The following is a 23,909-nucleotide window of genomic DNA, read 5'->3' as shown; positions in this document are numbered from 1 at the left end:
TGCACCGCCGAAAGAAGTTTGCTCCCAGCCATCCACATGCCCAGCGGTTGAATGCTAGCTTGGCAAATTTGCTAGCACTTCAACTGCTACCTTTTTAGTTGGTAGACTCTGCCCCCTTCCGTGAGTTTGTGGAATGTGCGGTTCCTCAGTGGCAGGTAACCAAATGCCACTTTTTCTCACGGAAGGAGATTCCGGCTCTCTACCGGCATGTGGAAGGCAATGTCCATGCCTCGCTGGACAGTGCGGTCAGTGGTAAGGTGCATATTACCGCTGACTCATGGTCCAGCAGGCATGGACAGGGACGTTACCTAAGTTTCATCGCACATTGGGTGACTCTGCTGGCAGCTGGGAAGGATGCAGGACAAGGTGCAGTAGTGTTGGAGGTTGTTCCACCACCACGCCTCCAAAATGCCACTACTAATGATTGTGACACACCTCTCTCCTCCACCTTCTCCTCTTCTTCTTCCTCCATGGCCTCTTCCTGTGCTTTGTCCTCGGTGCTCCGTAGGCGTTCAAGGGGCTACGCAAGTACGCATGCCAAAAGATGCCATGCGCTGCTTGAGCTTGTGTGCTTGGGGGACAGGAGCCACACTGGGGCAGAGGTTCTGTCAGTTCTGCAGGAGCAGGTTCAGAGGTGGTTGACGCCACGCCAACTTAAGGCAGGAATAGTGGTTTTGCGACAATGGCACCAACCTCCTCTCCGCCCTCCGACAGGGACAACTGACCCATGTGCCCTGTTTGGCTCACGTCCTTAACTTGGTGGTTCAGCGATTCTTGGGCAGGTACCCGGGCTTACAGGATGTCCTGAGGCAGGCCAGGAAAGTCTGTGTGCATTTCCGCCGGTCATATAATGCCAGTGCTCGGCTGGCAGACCTCCAAAAGGAGTTTAAAGTGCCCAAGAACCGCCTAATCTGTGACATGCCCACCAGGTGGAACTCAACATTGGCCATGCTGCAGCGGCTGCACACGCAGCAGAGGGCCATCAATGAGTACCTGTGCGACTATGGCACCAGGACAGGGTCAGGGGAGCCTGTTTTTTTTCCCCACGCATGTGGGCCAAGATCAGGGATGCATGCACTGTCCTGTCACCATTTGAGGAGGCCACGAGGATGGTGAGCAGTGACAGTGCATGCATCAGTGACACTGTCCCCCTTGTCCACCTGTTGGAGCACACGCTGCATGGAATAATGGACAGGGCACTTAAGGCAAAACAGAGGCAGGAAGAGGAGGACTTCCTTAGCTCTCAAGGCCCCCTTTATCCAGACAGTGTTCCTGCGTGCCCACCGATCACACAGGAAGAGGAGGAGGAGGAGGATTGTGTCAGTATGGAGGTGGAGCCTGACACTCAGCATCAGCAGCAGTCTTTAAGGGATCAGTCCCAAGAAACACATGGACTTGTACGTGGCTGGGAAGAAGTGGCTGCGGACCATGTCATCCTTAGTGACCCAGAGGACTCCGGACCGAATGCCTCAGCAAACCTACGCTGCATGGCCTCCCTGATCCTGCAAAGCCTGCGTAAGGATCCTCGTATTCGTGGTATCAAGGAGAGGGACCAATACTGGCTGGCAACCCTCCTTGATGCACGTTACAAGGGTAAGGTTGCGGTCCTTATCTTGCCATCGCAGAGGGAGCAGAGGATGAAACATCTTCGGAAGACCTTGCAGAAAGGTCTGTGCAACACATTTCCAGAGACTGGGAGGTTACAAACTCCTGTTTCTAGACAACGTGTTGCTGAGGCTGCGGTCAGTCAAAGAAGGAGCGGTGGAGAAGGTGGCCGTCTGACTGATGTGTTCAGACAATTTTTTAGTCCGCAGCCCCAAGGTATGATCGGTTCCAGCAACCATCACCAGCGTCTGGTTTACATGGTGCAGGAATACCTAGAGGCAAGATCTGACTTGCACACCTTTCCCACCGAAAATCCTCTGGGTTACTGGGTCTTGAGGATGGATCATTGGCCAGAGCTTGCACAGTATGCAATTGAGCTACTGGCCTGTCCTGCATCCAGCGTTGTTTCGGAACGCACATTCAGTGCTGCTGGAGGCTTTGTAACCAATCACAGGGTGCGTCTGTGCACCGACTCGATCGATCGACTGACCTTCATAAAAATGAATCAGTCTTGGATCACCACCAGCTACCAAGCATCTGATGCTGATGTAACCGAATAATTTTTTTTGAAATCTCAGATCCCTTCAAAGACGGCCTATGCTGATGCTGAGTGACTATCCTGAGTAATTATCCTCTTCCTCCTCAATGATCATGCTGATAGCTTGTAAGAACATTTTTGGTTCTGAGCGCCGCCACCAGTGCCTAAGGCCCAATTTTTCAGCCCCTGTTTAACAGGGGCATGTAATTACAATTTTTGTTGCCATACTTTGCAGCAGGGCTCGTTCCTGCGTTCCAACTATAGTATCTGTGAGGGGTTGCAGTGTTGTGGCACCAGCACCAGTGCCTAAGGCCCAATATTTCAGCCCCTGTTCAACAGAGGCATGCAATTACAATTCTTGATTGAATATTTCACAGCAGGGCCCGTTTCTGCGCCCACCAAGATTAACTGTGAGGACTTACAGTGTTGTGGCACCAGCGCCACCACTAGGGATGAGCTTCGTGTTCGAGTCGAACCCATGTTCGACTCGAACATCGGCTGTTCGATCGTTAGTCGAATTGCGAACGATATGGGCCGTTCGCGCCAAATTCGTGTGGCGCGTCACGGCCCATAATTCACTGCGGCATCGCAGTGCATTGCTTGCTGATGATTGGCCAAGCATGCACTATGACCCGCATGCTTGGCCAATCACAGCGCCGCCTTAACAGAGAGCCATAATTGGCCAAAGCCAAGGAGGCTTTGGCCAATTATGGCTCAGGGGATTTAGTACACGCCCCACACTATATAAGGCCGCCTGCACGGCGGCCCTGTGCAGTGTGTTCCGGTGTGCTTAGAGAGAGAGAGAGACAGTGTCATTTCATTTGAGTTAGCTAGATTAGGCAGGACAGTCAGTCAGTTAGCTGCACTTAAAGTGTATTGTGTATATATATGCATCCCAGGTGTTGCATATATATATATATACACTGTATTCAGTTTAGCTAGATCCGTTCCTGTTATCTTCTAGACTATTTACATTTAGTGCAGTGCGTCCTGCTCACAGTGTTCAGCTAGATCCGTTCCTGTTATATTCCTACTGACAGGCAGGCTTGTCTTGTTACAGTATTTTGAAGAAAATTACTGGTGTTCTTTTGATCCTATTAGTGCCACAGTCAGGCAGCTAGACTATTTACATTTAGTGCAGTGCGTCCTGCTCACAGTGTTCAGCTAGATTCGTTCCTGTTATCTTCTTACTGACAGGCAGGCTTGTCTTGTTACAGTATTTTAAAGAAAATTACTGGTGTTCTTTTGATCCTATTAGTACCACAGTCAGGCAGCTAGACTATTTACAGTTAGTGCAGTGCGTCCTGCCCACAGTGTTCTGCTAAACCTACAAGTTAGTGGGGTGCGTCCTGCTCACAGTGTTCAGCTAAACCTACAAGTTAGTGGGGTGCGTCCACCTCACAGTGTTCAGCTAAACCTACAAGCTAGTGGGGTGCATCCTGCTCACAGTGTTCAGCTAGATCCATTTCTGTTATCTTCTTACTGACAGGCAGGCTTGTCTTGTTACAGTAAATACAGCTACCTGAAGAAAATTGCTGGTGTTCTTTTGATCCTATTAGTACCACAGTCAGGCAGCTAGACTATTTACAGTTAGTGCAGTGCATCCTGCTCACAGTGTTCTGCTAAACCTACAAGTTAGTGGGGTGCGTCCTGCTCACAGTGTTCAGCTAAACCTACAAGTTAGTGGGGTGCGTCCACCTCACAGTGTTCAGCTAAACCTACAAGCTAGTGTGGTGCGTCCTGCTCACAGTGTTCAGCTAGATCCGTTTCTGTTATCTTCTTACTGACAGGCAGGCTTGTCTTGTTACAGTAAATACAGCTACCTGAAGAAAATTGCTGGTGTTCTTTTGATCCTATTAGTACCACAGTCAGGCAGCTAGACTATTTACAGTTAGTGCAGTGCGTCCTGCTCACAGTGTTCTGCTAAACCTACAAGTTAGTGGGGTGCGTCCTGCTCACAGTGTTCAGCTAAACCTACAAGTTAGTGGGGTGCGTCCACCTCACAGTGTTCAGCTAAACCTACAAGCTAGTGGGGTGCGTCCTGCTCACAGTGTTCAGCTAGATCCGTTCCTGTTATCTTCTTACTGACAGGCAGGCTTGTCTTGTTACAGTATTTTAAAGAAAATTACTGATGTTCTTTTGATCCTATTAGTACCACAGTCAGGCAGCTAGACTATTTACAGTTAGTGCAGTGCGTCCTGCTCACAGTGTTCTGCTAAACCTACAAGTTAGTGGGGTGCGTCCTGCTCACAGTGTTCAGCTAAACCTACAAGTTAGTGGGGTGCGTCCACCTCACAGTGTTCAGCTAAACCTACAAGCTAGTGGGGTGCGTCCTGCTCACAGTGTTCAGCTAGATCCGTTCCTGTTATCTTCTTACTGACAGGCAGGCTTGTCTTGTTACAGTATTTTAAAGAAAATTGCTGGTGTTCTTTTGATCCTATTAGTACCACAGTCAGGCAGCTAGACTATTTACAGTTAGTGCAGTGCGTCCTGCTCACAGTGTTCTGCTAAACCTACAAGTTAGTGGGGTGCGTCCTGCTCACAGTGTTCAGCTAAACCTACAAGTTAGTGGGGTGCGTCCACCTCACAGTGTTCAGCTAAACCTACAAGCTAGTGGGGTGCGTCCTGCTCACAGTGTTCAGCTAGATCCGTTCCTGTTATCTTCTTACTGACAGGCAGGCTTGTCTTGTTACAGTATTTTAAAGAAAATTGCTGGTGTTCTTTTGATCCTATTAGTACCACAGTCAGGCAGCTAGACTATTTACAGTTAGTGCAGTGCGTCTTGCTCACAGTGTTCTGCTAAACCTACAAGTTAGTGGGGTGCGTCCACCTCACAGTGTTCAGCTAAAGCTACCTGTAGAAGGTTGGTGGTGTTCTCATACTACAGGCAGGCAGTTGATTTTGCTAGCTGCAGTATCAGTACATATATATATATATATATATATATATATATATATATATATATATATATATATATATATGTATATATATATATATATCCCAGCTTAGTGCAGCTACAGGCCATTAGTATGTCTGGAAGGCCAAGAAGGAGAGGCAGACAGTCACAAGCCAATAAGAGAGGGCAAGCAGGCTCTGTGTCTAGTGCTGGTCGTGGAGACGGTGCATCCTCATCAGCACGTGGCCATGGGACACGCTTGGCCTTTTTTTCGGCAGCTGGCCATGTTGAGCCGCAACATGCGGAAGACTTGGTCGAGTGGATGACCAAGCCGTCCTCATCCTCCTCATCCTCTCTCACCCATGCCCAGGGTACTTTGTCTGGCAAAGCAGCGGCCTCTTCCCTCGGCTCAATGTCATCAGTGACTCCTTCCCTAGCCCCACCATGTCCTCCTGAGGAGTCCCTCGAACTGTTTGACCACAGTGTTGGGTACATGCTCCAGGAGGATGCCCAGCGTTTGGAAGGCTCTGATGATGATACTGAGCTCGATGAAGGCAGTAACACGAGCACGGACAGAGGGGGTGCCCAAGAAGGACAGCAATCTGGCAGTCATGCTCCCCCTGCTGCAGCATACTGCCAGGTTTGCTCCAGTGATGAGGAGGGAGGGGATGATGAGGTCACTGACTCAACGTGGGTGCCTGATAGGAGAGAGGAGGAGGAGGAGGAGGAGGAGGCGGCACATCACCAACGAGGCAGGATGCCCTCCAGGGGCCAGCCTAAGGGCAGCACATTGACTGCATCACACCCCAAAGCTCCAAATGTGCAGGGCGCTGCAGTCTCTGCGCGTTATTCAAAAAGTTCTTTGGTGTGGGCCTTTTTTGAGACGAGTGCATCAGATCGCACCGCTGCTATTTGCAACATATGTCTCAAGCGTATCTCGCGTGGCCAAAACATCTCCCGCTTGGGTACCACATGCTTGACCAGACATATGTTGACCTGCCATGCAGTTCGTTGGCAAGCGTATCTAAAAGACCCACACCAAAGAACAAAGAGGACCTCTGCTTGCTCCTCATCAGCTGAGATTTCCAACCCCACTAGACCTTCAGTCCTCTCTGAGACCTGCACTGAGAGGAATGAAGGTGTAGAATTAGGTGTGTCACAGCCACGTACTTGTGGGCAATCTGATTTTGGTACACCGACGTCAGATTGTACCAGGCAAATTTCCCTGCCCCAGCTGCTGCACCGCCGAAAGAAGTTTGCTCCCAGCCATCCACATGCCAAGCGGTTGAATGCTAGCTTGGCAAAATTGCTAGCACTTCAACTGCTGCCTTTTCAGTTGGTAGACTCTGCCCCCTTCCGTGAGTTTGTGGAATGTGCAGTTCCTCAGTGGCAGGTACCCAAACGCCACTTTTTCTCACGGAAGGCGATTCCGGCTCTCTACCAGCATGTGGAAGGCAATGTCCATGCCTCGCTGGACAGGGCGGTCAGCGGTAAGGTGCATATTACCGCTGACTCATGGTCCAGCAGGCATGGACAGGGACGTTACCTAAGTTTCACGGCGCATTGGGTGACTCTGCTGGCAGCTGGGAAGGATGCAGGACAAGGTGCAGTAGTGTTGGAGGTTGTTCCGCCACCACGCCTCCAAAATGCTAATGATTGTGACACACCTCTCTCCTCCACCCCCTCCTCTTCTTCTTCCTCCATGGCCTCTTCCTTGGAACCAGCGGTGCTCCGTAGTCGTTCAAGGGGCTACGCAAGTACGCAGGCCAAAAGATGCCATGCGGTGCTTGAGCTGGTGTGCTTGGGGGACAGGAGCCATACTGGGGCAGAGGTTCTGTCAGCTCTGCAGGGGCAGGTTCAGAGGTGGTTGACGCCACGCCAACTTAAGGCAGGAATGGTGGTTTGCGACAATGGCACCAACCTCCTCTCTGCCCTCCGACAGGGACAAATGACCCATGTGCCCTGTTTGGCTCATGTCCTTAACTTGGTGGTGCAGCGGTTCTTGGGCAGGTACCCGGGCTTACAGGATGTCCTGAGGCAGGCCAGGAAAGTCTGTGTGCATTTCCGCCGGTCATATTATGCCAGTGCTCGGCTGACGGACCTCCAAAAGGAGTTTAACCTGCCCAAGAACCGCCTAATCTGTGACATGCCCACCAGGTGGAACTCAACGTTGGCCATGCTGCAGCGGCTGCACACGCAGCAGAGGGCCATCAATGAGTACCTGTGCAACTATGGCACCAGGACAGGGTCAGGGGAGCTTGTTTTTTTTTCCCCACGCCAGTGGGCCATGATCAGGGATGCATGCACTGTCCTGTCACCATTTGAGGAGGCCACGAGGATGGTGAGCAGTGACAGTGCATGCATCAGTGACACTGTCCCCCTTGTCCACCTGTTGGAGCACACGCTGCGTGGAATAATGGACAGGGCACTTGAGGCAGAACAGAGGCAGGAAGAGGAGGACTTCCTTAGCTCTCAAGGCCCCCTTTATCCAGACAGTGTTCCTGCGTGCCCGCCGATCACACAGGAAGAGGACGAGGAGGAAGAGGAGGAGGAGGAGGAGGAAGATTGTGTCAGTATGGAGGTGGAGCCTGGCACTCAGCATCAGCAGCAGTCTTTAAGGGATCAGTCCCAAGAAACACATGGACTTGTACGTGGCTGGGAGGAGGTGGCTGCGGACCATGTCGTCCTTAGTGACCCAGAGGACTCCGGACCGAATGCCTCAGCAAACCTACGCTGCATGGCCTCCCTGATCCTGCAAAGCCTGCGTAAGGATCCTCGTATTCGTGGTATCAAGGAGAAGGACCAATACTGGCTGGCAACCCTCCTTGATCCACGTTACAAGGGTAAGGTTGCGGACCTTATCTTGCCATCGCAGAGGGAGCAGAGGATGAAACATCTTCGGGAGGCCTTGCAGAAAGGTCTGTGCAATGCGTTCCCAGAGACTGGGAGGTTACAAACTCCTGTTTCTGGACAACTTGTTGCTGAGGCTTCGGTCAGTCAAAGAAGGAGCGGTGGAGAAGGTGGCCGTCTGACCGATGCGTTCAGACAATTTTTTGGTCCGCAGCCCCAAGGTATGATCGGTTCCAGCAACCATCGCCAGCGTCTGTTTTACATGGTGCAGGAATACCTAGGGGCAAGATCAGACTTGGACACCTTTCCCACCGAAAATCCTCTGGGTTACTGGGTCTTGAGGATGGATCACTGGCCAGAGCTTGCACAGTATGCAATTGAGCTACTGGCCTGTCCTGCATCCAGCGTTCTTTCGGAACGCACATTCAGTGCTGCTGGAGGCGTGGTAACCGATCACAGGGTGCGTCTGTCCACTGACTCGGTTGATCGACTGACCTTCATAAAAATGAATGAGTCTTGGATCACCACCAGCTACCAAGCACCTGATGCTGATGTAACTGAATAATTTTTTTTGAAATCTCAGATCCCTTCAAAGACTGCCTATGCTGATGCTGAGTGACTATTCCTGAGTAATTATCCTCTTCCTCCTCAATCATCACGCTGATAGCTTGTAAGAGCATTTTTGGTTCTGGGCGCCACCACCAGTGCCTAAGGCACAATTTTTCAGCCCCTGTTTAACAGGGGCGTGTAATTACGATTTTTGATGTAATACTTTGCAGCAGGGCTCGTTCCTGCATTCCAACTAGAGTGTCTGTGAGGGGTTGCAGTGTTGTGGCACCAGCACCAGTGCCTAAGGCCCATTTTTTCTGCCCCTGTTTAACAGGGGCGTGTAATTACAATTTTTGATGCAATACTTTGCAGCAGGGCTCGTTCCTGCATTCCAACTAGAGTGTCTGTGAGGGGTTGCAGTGTTGTGGCACCAGCACCAGTGCCTAAGGCCTAATTTTTCAGCTCCTGTTCAACAGGGGCATGTAATTACAATTCTTGATCTAATATTTCACAGCAGAGCCCTGTGAGGGCTTACAGTGTTGTGGCCACAGCAACACCTAAGGCCCAAATTTCTGCTGAGTATATAGGGCAGGACCCTACTTTCAAACAACTAACTTACAAACGACTCCTACTTGCAAACGGAAGGAGACAACAGGAAGTGAGAATAAATCTACCCCTAGGAAGGGAAATTCTCTCCTGTAAGAGTTAATATGGGAAAAACATTTCTCCTTTCCACTGATGCTTTCCAATCCATTGGGACAAAAAGTGAGGTGAAATCTTCTGAAGAGGAGGAAAGACAGCAAAACAAATGTCACAGGGGTGATAACCCTTCCCTATGTTTTCCAAAAAGCTTAAAAAAGATTTTTTGGCTGGAGCTAAACACGTTAAAAATGTACCCGTTCAAAATTACAAAGAGATTCTACTTAACAACAAACCTACAGTCCCTGTCTTGTTTGCACCGCCTGTATACTGCTGTTCAGAGTATATAGGGCCTGGTGGCCCCACACCTTTCCTTATTTTAATTTGGGTGCGGGGTTCCCCTTAATATCCATACAAGACCCAAAGGGCTTGGTAATGGACTGGGGGGTACCCATGCCGTTTGTCTCACTGATTTTCATCCATATTGCCAGGACCTGACATTACATTAAACCCGCAAGCAGTTTTAAATGAGATTTTTTCCTTTAAAAATGACATTTGGTGCAGGGACTGTTCTAAACACGGGAAACACGCGTCACTTTACAGGCATACTATAGACACCCCTCAGGTACGATATTTAAAGGAATATTTCACTTTTTTTTTTTTTTACTTTAAGCATCATTAAAATCACTGCTCCCGAAAAAACGGCCGTTTTTAAAAGTTTTTTTTGCATTGATACATGTCCCCTGGGGTAGGACCCGGGTCCCCAAACCCTTTTTAGGACAATACCATGCAAATTAGCCTTTAAAATGAGCACTTTTGATTTCGAACGTTCGAGTCCCATAGACGTCAATGGGGTTCTAACGTTCGTGCGAACTTTCGGTCCGTTCGCAGGTTCTGGTGCGAACCGAACCGGGGGGTGTTCGGCTCATCCCTAGCCACCACCATCATCACCAAAGGCCTAATTTTTCTGGCCCTGTTCAACAGGGGCATGTAATTACAATTCTTGATCTAATATTTCACAGCAGGACCTTGTGAGGGCTTACAGTGTTGAGGCCACATCAACACCTAAGGCCCAAATTTCTGCTGAGTATATAGGGCAGGCCCCTACTTTTAAACATCCAACTTACAAACGACTCCTACTTGCAAACGGAAGGAGACAACAGGAAGTGAGATGAAATCTACCCCATAGGAAGGGAAATGCTCTCCTGTAAGAGTTAATATGGGAAAAACTTTTCTCCTTTCCACTGATGCTTTATCACCAATCCTTGTTTCACTAAAACTGCCAAATTTTCAAAAAACATTTGTCATTGGGACAAAAAGTGAGGTGAAATCTTCTGAAGAGGAGCACAGACAGCAAAACAAATGTCACAGGGGTGATAACCTTTCCCTATGTTTTCCAAAAAGCTTAAAAACAGATTTTTTGGCTGGAGCTACACTTTAAAAATGTACCTGTTCAAAATTACAGATTCTACTTAACAAAAAACCTACAGTCCCTGTCTTGTTTGCACCGCCTGTATACTGCTGTTCAGAGTATATAGGGCCTGGGGGCCCCACGACTTTCCTTTTTTTAATTTGGGTGCAGGGTTCCCCTTAATATCCATACAGGACCCAAAGGGCCTGGTAATGGACTGGAGGGTACCCATGCCATTTGTCTCACTGATTTTCATCCATATAGCCGGGACCCGACATTACATTAAAGCCGCAAGCAGTTTTAATTGACTTTTTTCCTTTAAAAATATCATTTTGTGCAGGGACTGTTCTAAGCACGGGAAACACGTGCCACTTTACCGGCATACTATAGACACCCCCCAGGTGAGATATTTAAAGAAATATTTCACTTTTTTTTACTTTAAGCATCATTAAAATCACTGCTCCCGAAAAAACAACCATTTTTAAAAGTTTTTTTTGCATTGATAAATGTCCCCTGGGGCAGGACCCGGAAAGTTAGCCTTTAAAATAAGCACTTTTGATTTCGAACGTTCGAGTCCCATAGGCATCAATGGGGTTCTAACGTTCGTGCGAACTTTCAGTCGCAGGTTCTGGTGCGAACCGAACCGGGGGGTGTTCAGCTCATCCCTAATATACACACTCATACACACACACTCACATGCAGACCCATACAAATCCATACACACTCATACACACATACAGCACAGTAAACTGACCTGCTGAACTTCTGTGTAGACCCCTCGCCCCTGGCATTCTCTGCTACACATGGGGGAGGGGGTGTGGCTGAGCCAAGATTGAGGGGGCGCATTTCTTTCTTTAGTGAATGCAGCCAGCAGGAGCCAGGAGGAGAACTCAGTGAGTGAAATCACAGGGCAGCTCTAAAGGGATCTGCAATCTCTTGTGCTGCCGAAGGGACTGGAGGTGTTATAGGAAGCACAGCCCAATGTGCTCTAGACTGGCTACCATGTGACCCCCCCCTTTTTCTCACATGTAAACTCTGCCTCCACGAAACCTGTCTAGTGTTTGTCCCAGCCCCGCTCTTACCTTACATTTGCAACTTGTAGCCAGGAGTCGGGGGCAGAGCTTCCTCCACAGTGTGTCTGGACAGAAATTTGGAGACATCAGTGCTTAGATTTGACAGCTCCACTGTCACTGCGGCCGCAAGCCCCCAGCTTGCCCACCAATCACTGGATGTTTACACTCGGGGCATGAGAAATACAAGACCAGTGGCTTTTTGGGGACGCTCGGCAGGTGGGGGCCCCCCAGGCAAGTGGGTCCCCCGGGCAACTGCCCAGCGTGCCAATGTGAAAAGACGGCCCTGGTGCTGAGGTGGTCTGAGCCCCCCCAGATTTCAGTTGTGCCCCCCCAGGCCACCCCAATGAACATTGTACCCATGCCCACTGAAAGTCCGGACAGGAGAATTGTCAGCGAAGAGAGAGCTAGGGGGAGGTGCGGACTTTCTGTGCTCCCCCGCTCCTATCAGTGGATCGCTCCTCTATACAGTGGATTACACAGATCCTCTTAGATCTTACAGTACATGGCTTGATTCCCCGCCCCTACACACATTTTTGGGAGAGGAGCAGTCATTGGAGGAGGTAGGGGGCGGGGAATCAAGCCGTGTACCATCCAATCTAGGAGGATCCTGTGTTATCTGCTGTATGGAGGAGCGCTGTTATCCCAGCTCTCTCCTCACTGACACTTTTCCTGTCTGGACTTGTATCGGGTGTGGGTACAATGTTTATGGGGGGGCGGCCTGGGGGGCACAGAGAGCCTTCCAACTCCTTACTAGTCCTGTAAGATTGGATGGGGGCTGTTAGGGCTGGGAAGGGAAGGGTAATGGGGGGATTTGTGCTATGAGGAGGAATGGGGGGGCGTATGTATTAGGGGGCAAAATTGGGGAAGATTTGTGCTAGGAGGGGAGAATTGGGGACCAGGGATTTGTGCTGGGAAGGGCAATTTGGAGGGGGTTGTGCTAAGAGGACAGATTTAAGGGGATTTGTGCTAGGTGTGGGGATTTGTGGGAGAGGATTTGTACTAGCAGGGGAATTTGGAGGGGGTTTACACTAAGAGAGGGGATTTGGGGGAGACGATTTGAGCTAGAAGGGGAATTTGGGGAAGAACTTACACCAGGAGGGGGATTTGGGGGGTTATACTAGGGGGGTATTTTGGCGAGAGGATTTGTGCTAGGAGGGGAGATTTGGGGAGAGAACTTACACTAGGAGGGGGATTTGTAGGAAGGATTTACACTAGTAGTGGATATTTGGGGAGGGGGAGTTTACACTAGGAGAGGGGATTTGGGGAAGAGGATTTGTGCTAAGAGGGGGGATTTCTGGTAGAGGATTTGTGCTAGGAGGGGCGATTTGGGGGAAAGGATTTATGCTAGGAGGGGGGATTTTGGGGAGAGGATTTGTGCTAGGAGGAGGATTTGGGGAAGAGAATTTGTGCTAGGAGGGGGGATTTAGGGAAGAGGATTTGTGCTCAGAGGGGGGAATTGGGGGAGAGGTTTTGTGCTAGGAGGGGGGATTTGAGGGAGAGGATTTTTGCTAGGAGGGGGATTTGTGGGAGAGGATTTGTGATAGGAAGGGGGATTTGAAGAAGAGGATTTGTGCTAGGAGGGGTGATTTTAGGGAGAGGATTTGTGCTAGGAGGGGGCTTTGTGGGAGAGGATTTGTGCTAGGAGGGGGGATTTGGGAGAAAGGATTTGGGCTAGGGCGATGATTTTAGGATTTTGGAGGGAGAAAGGATTTGTGCTAGGGGGGAGGATTTGAAAGACTGGATTTGTGCTAGGAGGGGGATTTGTGGGAGAGGATTTGTGCTAGGAGGGGGGATTTGTGGGAGAGGATTTGTGCTGGGAGGGAGGGTTTGGGAGAAAGGATTTGTGCTGGGGTGGAGGATTTTGGAGGGAGAGGATTTGTGCTAGGTGGGCGGATTTGGGAGAAAGGATTTGTGCTAGGGGGGAGGATTTTGGAGGGAGAGGATTTGTGCTAGGAGGGGGGATTTGTGGGAGAGGATTTGTGCTAGGGGAAGGATTTGGGGCAGAAGATTGGTGTTAGGAGGGGGATTTGAAGGAGCGGATTTGTGTTAGGAGGGAGATTTAAAGGAGAGGATTTGTGCTAGGAGGGGGATTTGGGGAAGAGGATTTGTGCTCAGAGGGGGGATTTGGGGGAGAAGATTTGTACTAGGAGGGGGGATTTGAAGAAGAGGATTTGTGCTAGGAGGGGGGATTTGTGGGAGAGGATTTGTGCTGGGAGGGAGGGTTTGGGAGAAAGGATTTGTGCTGGGGTGGAGGATTTTGGAGGGAGAGGATTTGTGCTAGGAGGGGGGATTTGTGGGAGAGGATTTGTGCTAGGAGGGCGGATTTGGGAGAAAGGATTTGTGCTAGGGGTGAGGATTTTGGAGGGAGAGCATTTGTGCTAGGAGGGGGGATTTGTGGGAGAGGATTTGTGCTAGGGGGAGGATTTGGGGCAGAAGATTGGGTTTAGGAGGGGGATTTGAAGGAACGGATTTGTGTTAGGAGGGAGATTTAAAGGGGAGGATTTGTGCTAGGAGGGGCATTTGGGGAAGAGGATTTGTACTCAGAGGGGGGATTTGGGGGAGAGGATTTGTACTAGTAGGGGGGATTTTTAGGAGAGGATTTGTGTTAGGAGGGGGGATTTGAAGAAGAGGATTTGTACTAGGAGGGGGGATTTTTAGGAGAGGATTTGTGTTAGGAGGGGGGATTTGAAGAAGAGGATTTGTGCTAGGAGGGGGGATTTGTGGGAGAGGGTATGTGCCACGAGGGGGGATTTGGGAGAAAGGATTTGTGCTAGGGGGGAGGATGTTGGAGGGAGAGGATTTATGCTAGGAGGGGGGATTTGTGGGAGAGGAGTTGTGTTAGGAGGGGGGATTTGTGGGAGAGGGTTTGTGCTAGGAGGGCAGATTTGGGAGAAAGGATTTGTACTAGGGGGAGGATTTTGGAGGGAGATGATTTATGCTAGGAGGGGGGATTTGTGGGAGAGGATTTGTGCTGGGAGGGGGGATTTGGGGGATAGGATATGTACTAGGAGGGGGGATTTGCGGAAGAGGATTTGTGCTCAGAGGGGGGATTTGGGGGAGAGGATTTGTACTAGGAGGGGAGATTTGAAAAAGAGGATTTGTGCTAGGAGGGGGGATTTGTGGGAGAGGATTTGTGTTAGGAGGGGGGATTTGTGGGAGAGGGTATGTGCTAGGATGGGGAATTTGGAAGAAAGGATTTGTGCTAGGGGGGAGGATTTTGGAGGGAGAGGATTTGTGTTAGGAGGGGGGATTTGTGGGAGAGGATTTGTGTTAGGAGGGGGGATTTGTGGGAGAGGGTTTGTGCCAGGAGGGTGGATTTGGGAGAAAGGATTTGTGCTAGGGGGAGGATTTTGGAGGGAGAGGATTTGTGTTAGGAGGGGGGATTTGTGGGAGAGGATTTGTGTTAGGAGGGGGGATTTGTGGGAGAGGGTTTGTGCCAGGAGGGTGGATTTGGGAGAAGGGATTTGTGCTAGGGGGGAGGATTTTGGAGGGAGAGAATTTGTGCTAGGAGGGGGGAATTGTGGGAGAGGATTTGTGCTGGGAGGGGGGATTTGGGAGAAAGGATTTGTGCTAGGGGGGAGGATTTTGGGGGGGAGGATTTGTGCTAGGAGGGGGGATTTGTGGGAGAGTATTTGTGTTAGGGGTGAGGATTTGGGGCAGAAGATTTGTGCTAGGAGGGGGGATTTAAAGGAGTGAATTTGTGCTAGTAGGGTGGGATTTTGGTGAGTGGATTTGTGCTAGTAGGGGGGATTTGGGGAGAGGATTTGTGCTAGGAGAGGGGATTTGTGGGAGAGGATTCATGCTAGGAGGGGGATTTGGAATGGGTTTACACTAAGAGGGGGAATTTGGGGGAGACGATTTGAGCTAGGAGGGGAATTTGGGGGAAGATTTTAAACCAGGAGGGGGGTTTGGGGGGTTGTAGTAGGGGGGTATTTTGGGGGGAGGATTTGTGCTAGGAGGGGAGATTTGGGGAGAGAACTTACACTAGGAGGGGGATTTGTGGGAAGGATTTACACTAGTAGTTGAGATTTGGAGAGATGGAGTTTAGGAGGGGGGATTTGGGGGAGAGGATTTGTGCTAAGAGGAGGGATTTGAGGGAGAGGATTTGTGTTAGGAGGGGGTATTTGAAGAAGAGGATTTGTGCTAGGAGGGGGGATTTGTGGGAGAGGATTTGTGTTAGGAGGGGGGATTTGTGGGAGAGGGTATGTGCTAGGAGGGGGGATTTGGGCAAGAGGATCTGTGCTAGGGGGGAGGATTTTGGAGGGAGATGATTTGTGCTAGGAGGGGGTATTTGTGGGAGAGGATTTGTGCTGGGAGGGAGCATTTGGGAGAAAGGATTTGTGCTGGGGTGGAGGATTTTGGAGGGAGAGGATTTGTGCTAGGAGGGGGGATTTGTGGAAGAGGATTTGTGCTAGGGGGAGGATTTGGGGCAGAAGATTGGTGCTAGGAGGAGGAATTTGAAGGAGCGGCTTTGTGTTAGGAGGGAGATTTAAAGGAGAGGATTTGTGCAAGAGGGGGCATTTGGGGAAGATGATTTGTGCTAGGAGGGGGGATTTGTGGGAGAGGATTTGTTCTAGGAGGGGGGATTTGGGGAAGAGGATTTGTGCTCAGAGGGGGGATTTGGGGGAGACGATTTGTACTAGGAGGGGGGATTTTTGGGAGAGTATTTGTGTTAGGAGGGGGGATTTGAAGAAGAGGATTTGTGCTAGGAGGGGGGGATTTGTGGGAGAGGATTTGTGTTAGGAGGGGGGATTTGTGGGAGTGGGTATGTGCTAGGAGGGGGGATTTGGGAGAAAGGATTTGTGCTAGGGGGGAGGATTTTGGGGGGAGAGGATTTGTGCTAGGAGGGGGGGTTTGTGGGAGAGGATTTGTGTTAGGAGGGGGGATTTGTGGGAGAGTGTTTGTGCTAGGAGGGCAGATTTGGGAGAAAGGATTTGTGCTGGGGGGAGGATTTTGGAGGGAGAGGATTTGTGCTAGGAGGGGGGATTTGTGGGAGAGTATTTGTGTTAGGGGTGAGGATTTGGGGGCAGAAGATTTGTGCTAGGAGGGGGGATTTGAAGCAGTGGATTTGTGTCAGGAGGGGGGATTTAAAGGAGTGGATTTGTGCTAGTAGGGCAGGATTTTGGGGAGTGGATTCGTGCTAGTAGGGGGGATTTGGGGAGAGGATTTGAGCTAGGAGGGGAATTTGGGGGAAGATTTTAAACCAGGAGGGGGATTTGGGGGTTGTAGTAGGGGGTATTTTGGGGGGAGGATTTGTGCTAGGAGGGGAGATTTGGGGAGAGAACTTACACTAGGAGGGGGATTTGTGGGAAGAATTTACACTAGTAGTGGAGATTTGGGGAGGGGGAGTTTACTCTAGGAGGGGGGATTTGAAGAAGTGGATTTGTACTAGGAGGGGGGATTTGGATTGGGGGATTTTTGCATTTTTGTTTAGGGAGCATTTTAACTTGCAGAAGGAATTTATGTTTGGGGTGAGCGTGTTGATTAGTTTTTTTTTTTTGTTTTTTTTGGGGGGCACTTCAGAATTCTCTGCATATAGGCTACTGAGATGTAAATCCGGGCCAGTGGATGGAAGAATAACACATGGAGGGGGTGAAGATTCAAGAAATGGGGGGTGATATGGGTGATAATTAAAGTGATTCCAAAGCTTCATTTTTGTATGAAATAATAAACATGTTATACTTACCTGATCTGTAATAATCTCTTTCCTCCTCTTCTGGGGTCCCCTGCTGGCGCTCTCGGCTCCTCCTCCCTTCTGAGTACCCCCATAACAAGCTGTGTGCTATGGAGGGGTTCATGTGATTACACCCCCACTGTCCATAGACACACACCCACTCCCTCCTCACAGAATTTGATTGGCTGCAACAGGAGCCAATGGCTGTCTCTGTGTCCTGTGATTGGAGGAAGAGAGGAGGGCAGACTGCTGGTGGGGTCAGTGCTGGATAGAGAGAGGTGACAGGTAAGTGTTTGGGGGAAGCACAGAAGGGAACGTTCTTTTACCTTAATGCAGAGAATGCAAATCTTTAGTCTTTACAATCACTTTTCTTCTTTTTATTTCTGCAACAAAGTCACTTCAAAGATCATATTTTTTATGGGAGTTCACCTTCCTCTGGATCTACTAATATTTCTAAGAATACAGTTTAAATAGGACATTCATTTACCTTTCACAGAGATAAAGGATACACCTAAACTCATCTCATATCTAGTTCTACGATTATAACGTTGTATTTGTTTAGTACATTTGTACAGTCCAGACTGACTCATCATTATATTAGGAATATGGAATGTGGAGTCAGATTCTGATGATTTTATCTCCTGATCATCCTTGTAGAATTTTGTGTTTTTTGCATTATACAATCTCTGATGATGATGACATCTCAGTGTCAGGGGGTCTCCTTCATATATATCAAATGGAGGTCTCTGCAGGATGAGATCATCTGAAATGTAATAAAATGATACTTTAGGTTGTTCTATTCACACCCAACAATCTGTAATGATGGAGATGAGATGGATGACTCACTATATGTAACATCTAGGAAGACGGGATCACTGATATCACCACCGATGGTCTGACACTGGTAATCTCCTCTGTCCCATCCTACTAAGGATTTGGTGATATGAAGTCTCTGTTGATCTCCAGGTATTGGTCTCTTATCTTTGTACCAGTGATAGGTCCGGGGCTCCTCTGGTACAGTAGACGGCACATCACATGTTAGAATCACATCGTCACCTCCTAGTATATTCCGCCAGTTGGGTGTGAAGGTCACCACAGGTTTGATGGCCCCTCCTATAGAAGAAAAGAGATCACACAGAACACATAGAGAGCACAGTGTGCAGCAAAACACAGAGAGGTGAACACATCTTGTATGAGAAAAAAAACATTCTCTATAGAAATGGGAATGTTTATAGTCCTGGGCACAGAGATTTTCCCACACGTTGGTAAATCTTTATCTTAAACAATGAAAACTACTCCCCTTAAAGTGATATTAAAGACAGATTTTTTTAAAAATAAGAAACATGTTATACTTACTTGCTCTGTGTAATGGTTTTGCACAGAACAGCCCCGATCCTCCTCTTCTCAGGTCCCTCACAGGCACCCCTGGCCCCTCCCATCTGCCAAGTGCCCCATAGCAAGCAGCTTCCTATGGGGGCATCCAAGCAGGCCCATTCCCAAGCCGCTGTTCTGTGTCCATTCACACCTGTAGCGCAGCTCTACCCTAACCCCACTCTCTCCTCATTGGCCCATTGACTATGACTGACTGTACCAGGAGCCAATGGCGGAAGAGACCTGGGAGAGCAGCTGCTCTCATGTACATCGCTGGATCGGGATAGAGTAAGTATTGTAGGTCTGGTGGAGGAGGGGAGGGGGGCTGTTGCATGCTGATGGTTTTTTGAGTTCATGCATAGAAGGCATTAAAGTAAAAAAACCTTGAGGGTTAACTTTCCCTGTCTTTTAAAAAAATGGACATTGTTATATTGTTATATTGTATTGTTATAACACAAACACAAAGTGTTTTGGGCATTTTTTGTAATAATGTGTGTTTAACATTTCACGTTGTTGGAGAAAATGTATATTTTTTTACATTTGGTTGATTCATCTAAAGTAGATGTTCAGCACAAATATTGAAATGTTAGGATTTTTTGGCCTTATAGGGATTTTTTCTTTACTTTACCTATTCACTGTAACCATGAATAATGTGCCGAAAAATATTGATCTCATCCCAGTGTGCATGGCGATATGTAATGATTGTAGTGCAATTTACATTTCCATGTGTAGGTGCCCCCAATAGATACCTTTATGTTTGCATGTGTGTGTTTGTGGTGGGGTTTTTTTTTTTGGAGGGGTTGTAGGTGCCCGGTGTCATTTTGAAACCATTGTCACTGAGATAGCAAGTGAGGGGATACAGGGGGTCCCCGGGTTACAAACAAGTTAGGGACTGTAGGTTTGTTCTTAAGTTGAATCTGTTTGTAAGTCGGAACAGGTACATTTTTTAAGTGTAGCTCCAGCCAAAAAAACTATTTTTAAGCTTTTTGGATAGCATAGGGAAGGGTTATCACCCCTGTAACATTTGTTTTGCTGTGTGTGCCCCTGTTTATAAGATTTCACCTCACTTTCTCTCCCAATGACAATTGGATTTTGAAAATTTTGGGTTGTTGTGGAAACAAGCCTTGGTGATAAAGCATCAGTGGAGGTACCTTTTCCCCATAATAGCTCTTACAGGAGTGAATTTCCCTTCCTAGGGGTAGATTTCCTCTCACTTCCTGTTGTCTCCCTCCGTTTGTAAGTAGGAGTCGTTTGTAAGTCGGATGTTTGTAACTAGGGGACCCCCTGTACCTAAAATTTTGAGAGGAAAGAGAGGATTTTTTTTAAATAAGGCTACTTTCTGGTGACAACCATCTAAACAAGAATTCCCCTACTGGGGGAGGTTTCCTCTCATTTCCTGTTATGTCTACGGGACAAGGAGAAAACTCTCTCCAATGAGACTCAGACGGCAGGAAAAAGAAGAAGAGATTTAAATGCTTCCCTACCTATCCAAAAAGAAGGTTATGGCTTCAGATTTATAAAACTCTAGAGGAAAAAATTAAATATATCATTATAAACACTGGATGGATCATTAACATTGTTGCCTTTTTCTGGTCTATTTTGGTCTTGTTCACACATATCTGAAAGCTGACAACTCCCTTTCTCTTAAAGTGGAAATAAAGTGTTTTAAACACAAATTTTTAAGGCTTTTATGGTAGGAAATACTTCGTGGGGTTGATTTATTAAAACTGGAGAGTGCAAAATCTGCTGCAGTTGTGCATAGTAGCCAATCAGCTTCTAACTTCAGCTTCTTCAATAAAGCTTTGACAAAAAAAAAAAAACCTGGAAGTTGATTGGTTTCTATGCAGAGCTGAACCAGATTTTTCACTCTCCAGTTTTAGTAAATAAACCACATTGAGGTTGCTAGGATCGGATGTTAGGGAAATGTAGTTATTTTGGGCTCCTCTGTATTCTTTGGAGAAGTTATTGATTGTTTGGGGCTGTTCTGTGTTTCAAAGGCTGCAGGTTTGATTGTTTATCCCTGTATTCCGGAGGATTCTAGAATCATAGTGAAATGGAAAGTTAAATGAGCAGTCTGAATATTTATTAGGTGGCTGAAGAGTGAACAAATAGTTGGAGGGCCTGGAGCAGCCCTTTTCTAAGCCCTAGTTCTAGTCCTGGGTCTAGTCCTGGTTCTAGTCCTGGGTCTAGTCCTGCAGGAGGAGTCCTGAGCCTGAGGGGCTCTGCCCCTTTGAGCAGATTGCTGGAATTTTGCTGCATTTTCTAGAGCTAATCAAGGGACTCCACCTAAGGATCTGGTCTGGAGAGCTGATCTCAGTACTATGGACCTTTCCAACAAGCATTTCTATGATATATTCAAACAAAAGTTTAATTTCAATTGTGTGCAAATTTTGGTTAACCCGTGCTGATTTTGAAAAGAGTGCTGGGTGGAAGTTTAAAGGATCTAGCTGTCCGGTGGCATTGTGACAATTAACATCTCCCTCACTGTAGAGTGTCCTGTGGAGGCAGGAAGGAGGCATTTGGTGATCTTTTCACACTATGAGTACTGCTCTAAGCTCAGAGTCTTAGTGACTGTATGCTGCATTCCTTTTAGTGAAAGTGCAGTGGTAGCTCTAACTGAGATCTTTTTTTGCTCCTGCAATTAGACTATTCAGAGAGGCTTAGCAAAGGGAAGTGTCCTCCTGCTATCATTCAGTGTTTCTGGAGTATCTCATATCACCTTACTCACAAAAAGACATCCCTAGACTGTTTATTGAGCCAGTGTAAATTATCTGTTGCTGTGTGTCTGGCTTCTTCTGCAATTGGAAAAGAACCAGTTAAATTACAGCGGCTCCTGTGGGGGTAGTGCTACATGTCTTTTCTTTCATATAAGATTTTTTTTGCAATTGTCTTCTGATTGTATGATGAGCCACACATGCTATAGCTGCCAGCAGTGATCAAATGAAAAGAAAACCTGAGAGGCTAGTTGATCGATAGATCAACTTCTGACAACCAGCCTGCCCATAGATAGATCAAAATTCATCCAGTTCCTGCTGAACCAGTTGTCTTAACTCATATGCACATGACTGGGAGTTACATCATCCCAGTCAGCTTACCAAGATGGCTGAACCTTAGGGATAACCAGGTAAAGATATCTGTTATGGTGAAGGTGGGAGATCACAGACCTCAAATCGATGGGGGGGGGGGGGCTGCCTCGGTAGTATGCCGATCATACTGCCAAAGAAGCCTCTTGCACATTATGGCCAATTCCCACCCACCACAATGTGGTTCAACTTTAAGCAAACACCACCCTGGTCTATGTATGTAATAATGATTGTTTTTTTATCAAGCAGTACTAGTTGTATCCCCCAAAAAAATGTTGCCAGAAAAAAGGCTTTTTCTTGTCTTTGACTGGAGACAGACACACAGAAAGGCTTCTTATAGTTATAGCTAAAGCTCTCACCTATGGATAAGTAAAAATTGTCTAGTAGTACCACAGTTTACTGACAGGACCAACAGGATCAACAACAAAGACACAAGCCACAGGACGATGTCTTGGTAAATAAGGAAACAAAATTGAGTCCATCGTAAAAAAACACTTAATAAAATTAGTTCTACTACTAGTCTGAGCCTGGCCTTATATGTTGCAATGATCCCCCACAACTATGCCCATCTTCCCACATCATTTGGATGTCTTGTTGTCTAGATTTCCCATTGACTTCAATGCATTCAAAAATCTAATTCCTTAGAAATTCTATCAAATTTGTACTTTTAAAAATGTAGCTGTATTTAAGTTCAACCCAAAATAAAATCTCAGTACTATGGACCTTTCCAACAAGCATTTCTATGATATATTCAAACAAAAGTTTAATTTCAATTGTGTGCAAATTTTGGTTAACCCGCGCTGATTTTAAAAAGCTTTCTAGAAAAAGGTAATCACTGACCCAGACTTCTTCACATGGAAAACTTTAGGCTCACATGGATATTTTTTATATTATTAGTGATATTTATGGTATCGGTTTTAGTTCTGTACTCACCAGATTTTCCCATGTTTAAAGCTGAAAATAAAAAATGCACTATTTTAGAAAATAATTTGTACAGTACATGTCATCATGTGTTTCAGTCATTTTGTTCTCTTCCAATTTCAGTGAAAATGTATACAATTCTAACAAGAATATTTTTATGATCCTGATTTTCTCAAGTCAAAGGAACATTGGAACTGTCACTCTTTCTTCACAAATACACATGGAAAAACTAAAGTATAGTTTGGTGAGGTTGGATTAGGCAATCAGACCTTACGTAGCCACTCCACAATAGTGTAGGCTTTAACTGCCCTTATATTCACACCATAAGCCCCCTTATAACAGTGATTGGACATGTTAATTTACCCTTCAGATCTTTCCATACTTCCATCATAACCTTCTTACCAAGACTCATCTTTTATGCCTTATGCATCCACCATCCAACCCACCACCATCCCTTTTATGAAGCTCTTTTTTTATCATCGACTTCCTCTTCATCCTTGTTCAGTTCAAATCAAACAGCAATCAGACTTTGAATTATGTATTCTCCTTGTCCCAAAACCAGGCACCCTCATTCTCACCCTTAAGGAGGGATCAGACCCCCACCCTTCAAATACTGTATAAGCTGAGGGGTGGAAATACAAGGCTGGGATCTACTAGGTAAGGTGATATATCTTTTTACAATGTTTTAATGACATGAGACAAGGAATACTCAGCAGAAGAATGAGGACACATACCCCTGTGAATGGGAGCCTTCCAGCCTGTGTGACAAGACCACGAACAGAGCTTACAATCATTACTTATAAAGCAGCACTAGTCAACAGATGCAAACATAATAAGTGTATCTTATGTAGAGCATCCAACTGGTTCATAGAAATTAGATGATTTGTGTATTCCACATAATCTCAAAGAAAAGACACTCAACCAATACTCAGATAATATAAAGAATAAAAACCATTCTACTTACACAGGAACACAATGGCAAGGAAGACAGACATGGTAGCTGGTACCTGAAAGTTGTGACGGTCTTTCTGAGAATCAGAAGTTTTGACCATCTTCTCACTTCCTGAGTGTTATTTATAGACATTTTACAAGAGTTAAAAACCAATGTCGTGAGAACGAAGTAAGTGTAATAACTATAGCCAATCAGATGTCATTTCTGGCTTATTTGATATGATAGTCTAAACAAAACTTATAATACATTTTAGGGTGGACAATGCTGGCCTTGTACCCAGTAGAGTTGGGCTGAACACCCCCTTGTTATTCATAAGAATTACAGGCCTACAATATAAAACACCAAAT

The 23,909-nt window shown here is 47.2% G+C and overlaps 1 protein-coding gene across 1 annotated transcript in view; it reads right to left on the bottom strand.

Annotated features, from left to right (window-relative positions):
- Positions 1 to 23,022, bottom strand: part of LOC141116697 (Fc receptor-like protein 5) — a 166,870-nt gene extending 143,848 nt beyond the window's left edge. Inside the window, exons 1-3 of the mRNA XM_073609089.1 lie at positions 22,974 to 23,022; positions 18,082 to 18,348; positions 17,723 to 17,998 (exon numbers count right to left, since the gene is read on the bottom strand). Coding sequence (XP_073465190.1) covers positions 17,723 to 17,998; positions 18,082 to 18,348; positions 22,974 to 23,022 — 592 coding nt within the window. The remainder of the gene's footprint in view (positions 1 to 17,722; positions 17,999 to 18,081; positions 18,349 to 22,973) is intronic.
- Positions 23,023 to 23,909: the final 887 nt, after the last annotated feature.

The sequence above is a fragment of the Aquarana catesbeiana genome, linkage group LG13 (genome assembly GCF_042186555.1).
Source record: "Aquarana catesbeiana isolate 2022-GZ linkage group LG13, ASM4218655v1, whole genome shotgun sequence".
In the NCBI taxonomy this organism is placed as follows: Eukaryota; Metazoa; Chordata; class Amphibia; order Anura; family Ranidae; genus Aquarana; species Aquarana catesbeiana.
The sequence above is the reverse complement of the archived record's forward strand: the minus strand, read 5'-3'. Positions and strand labels throughout refer to the sequence as shown.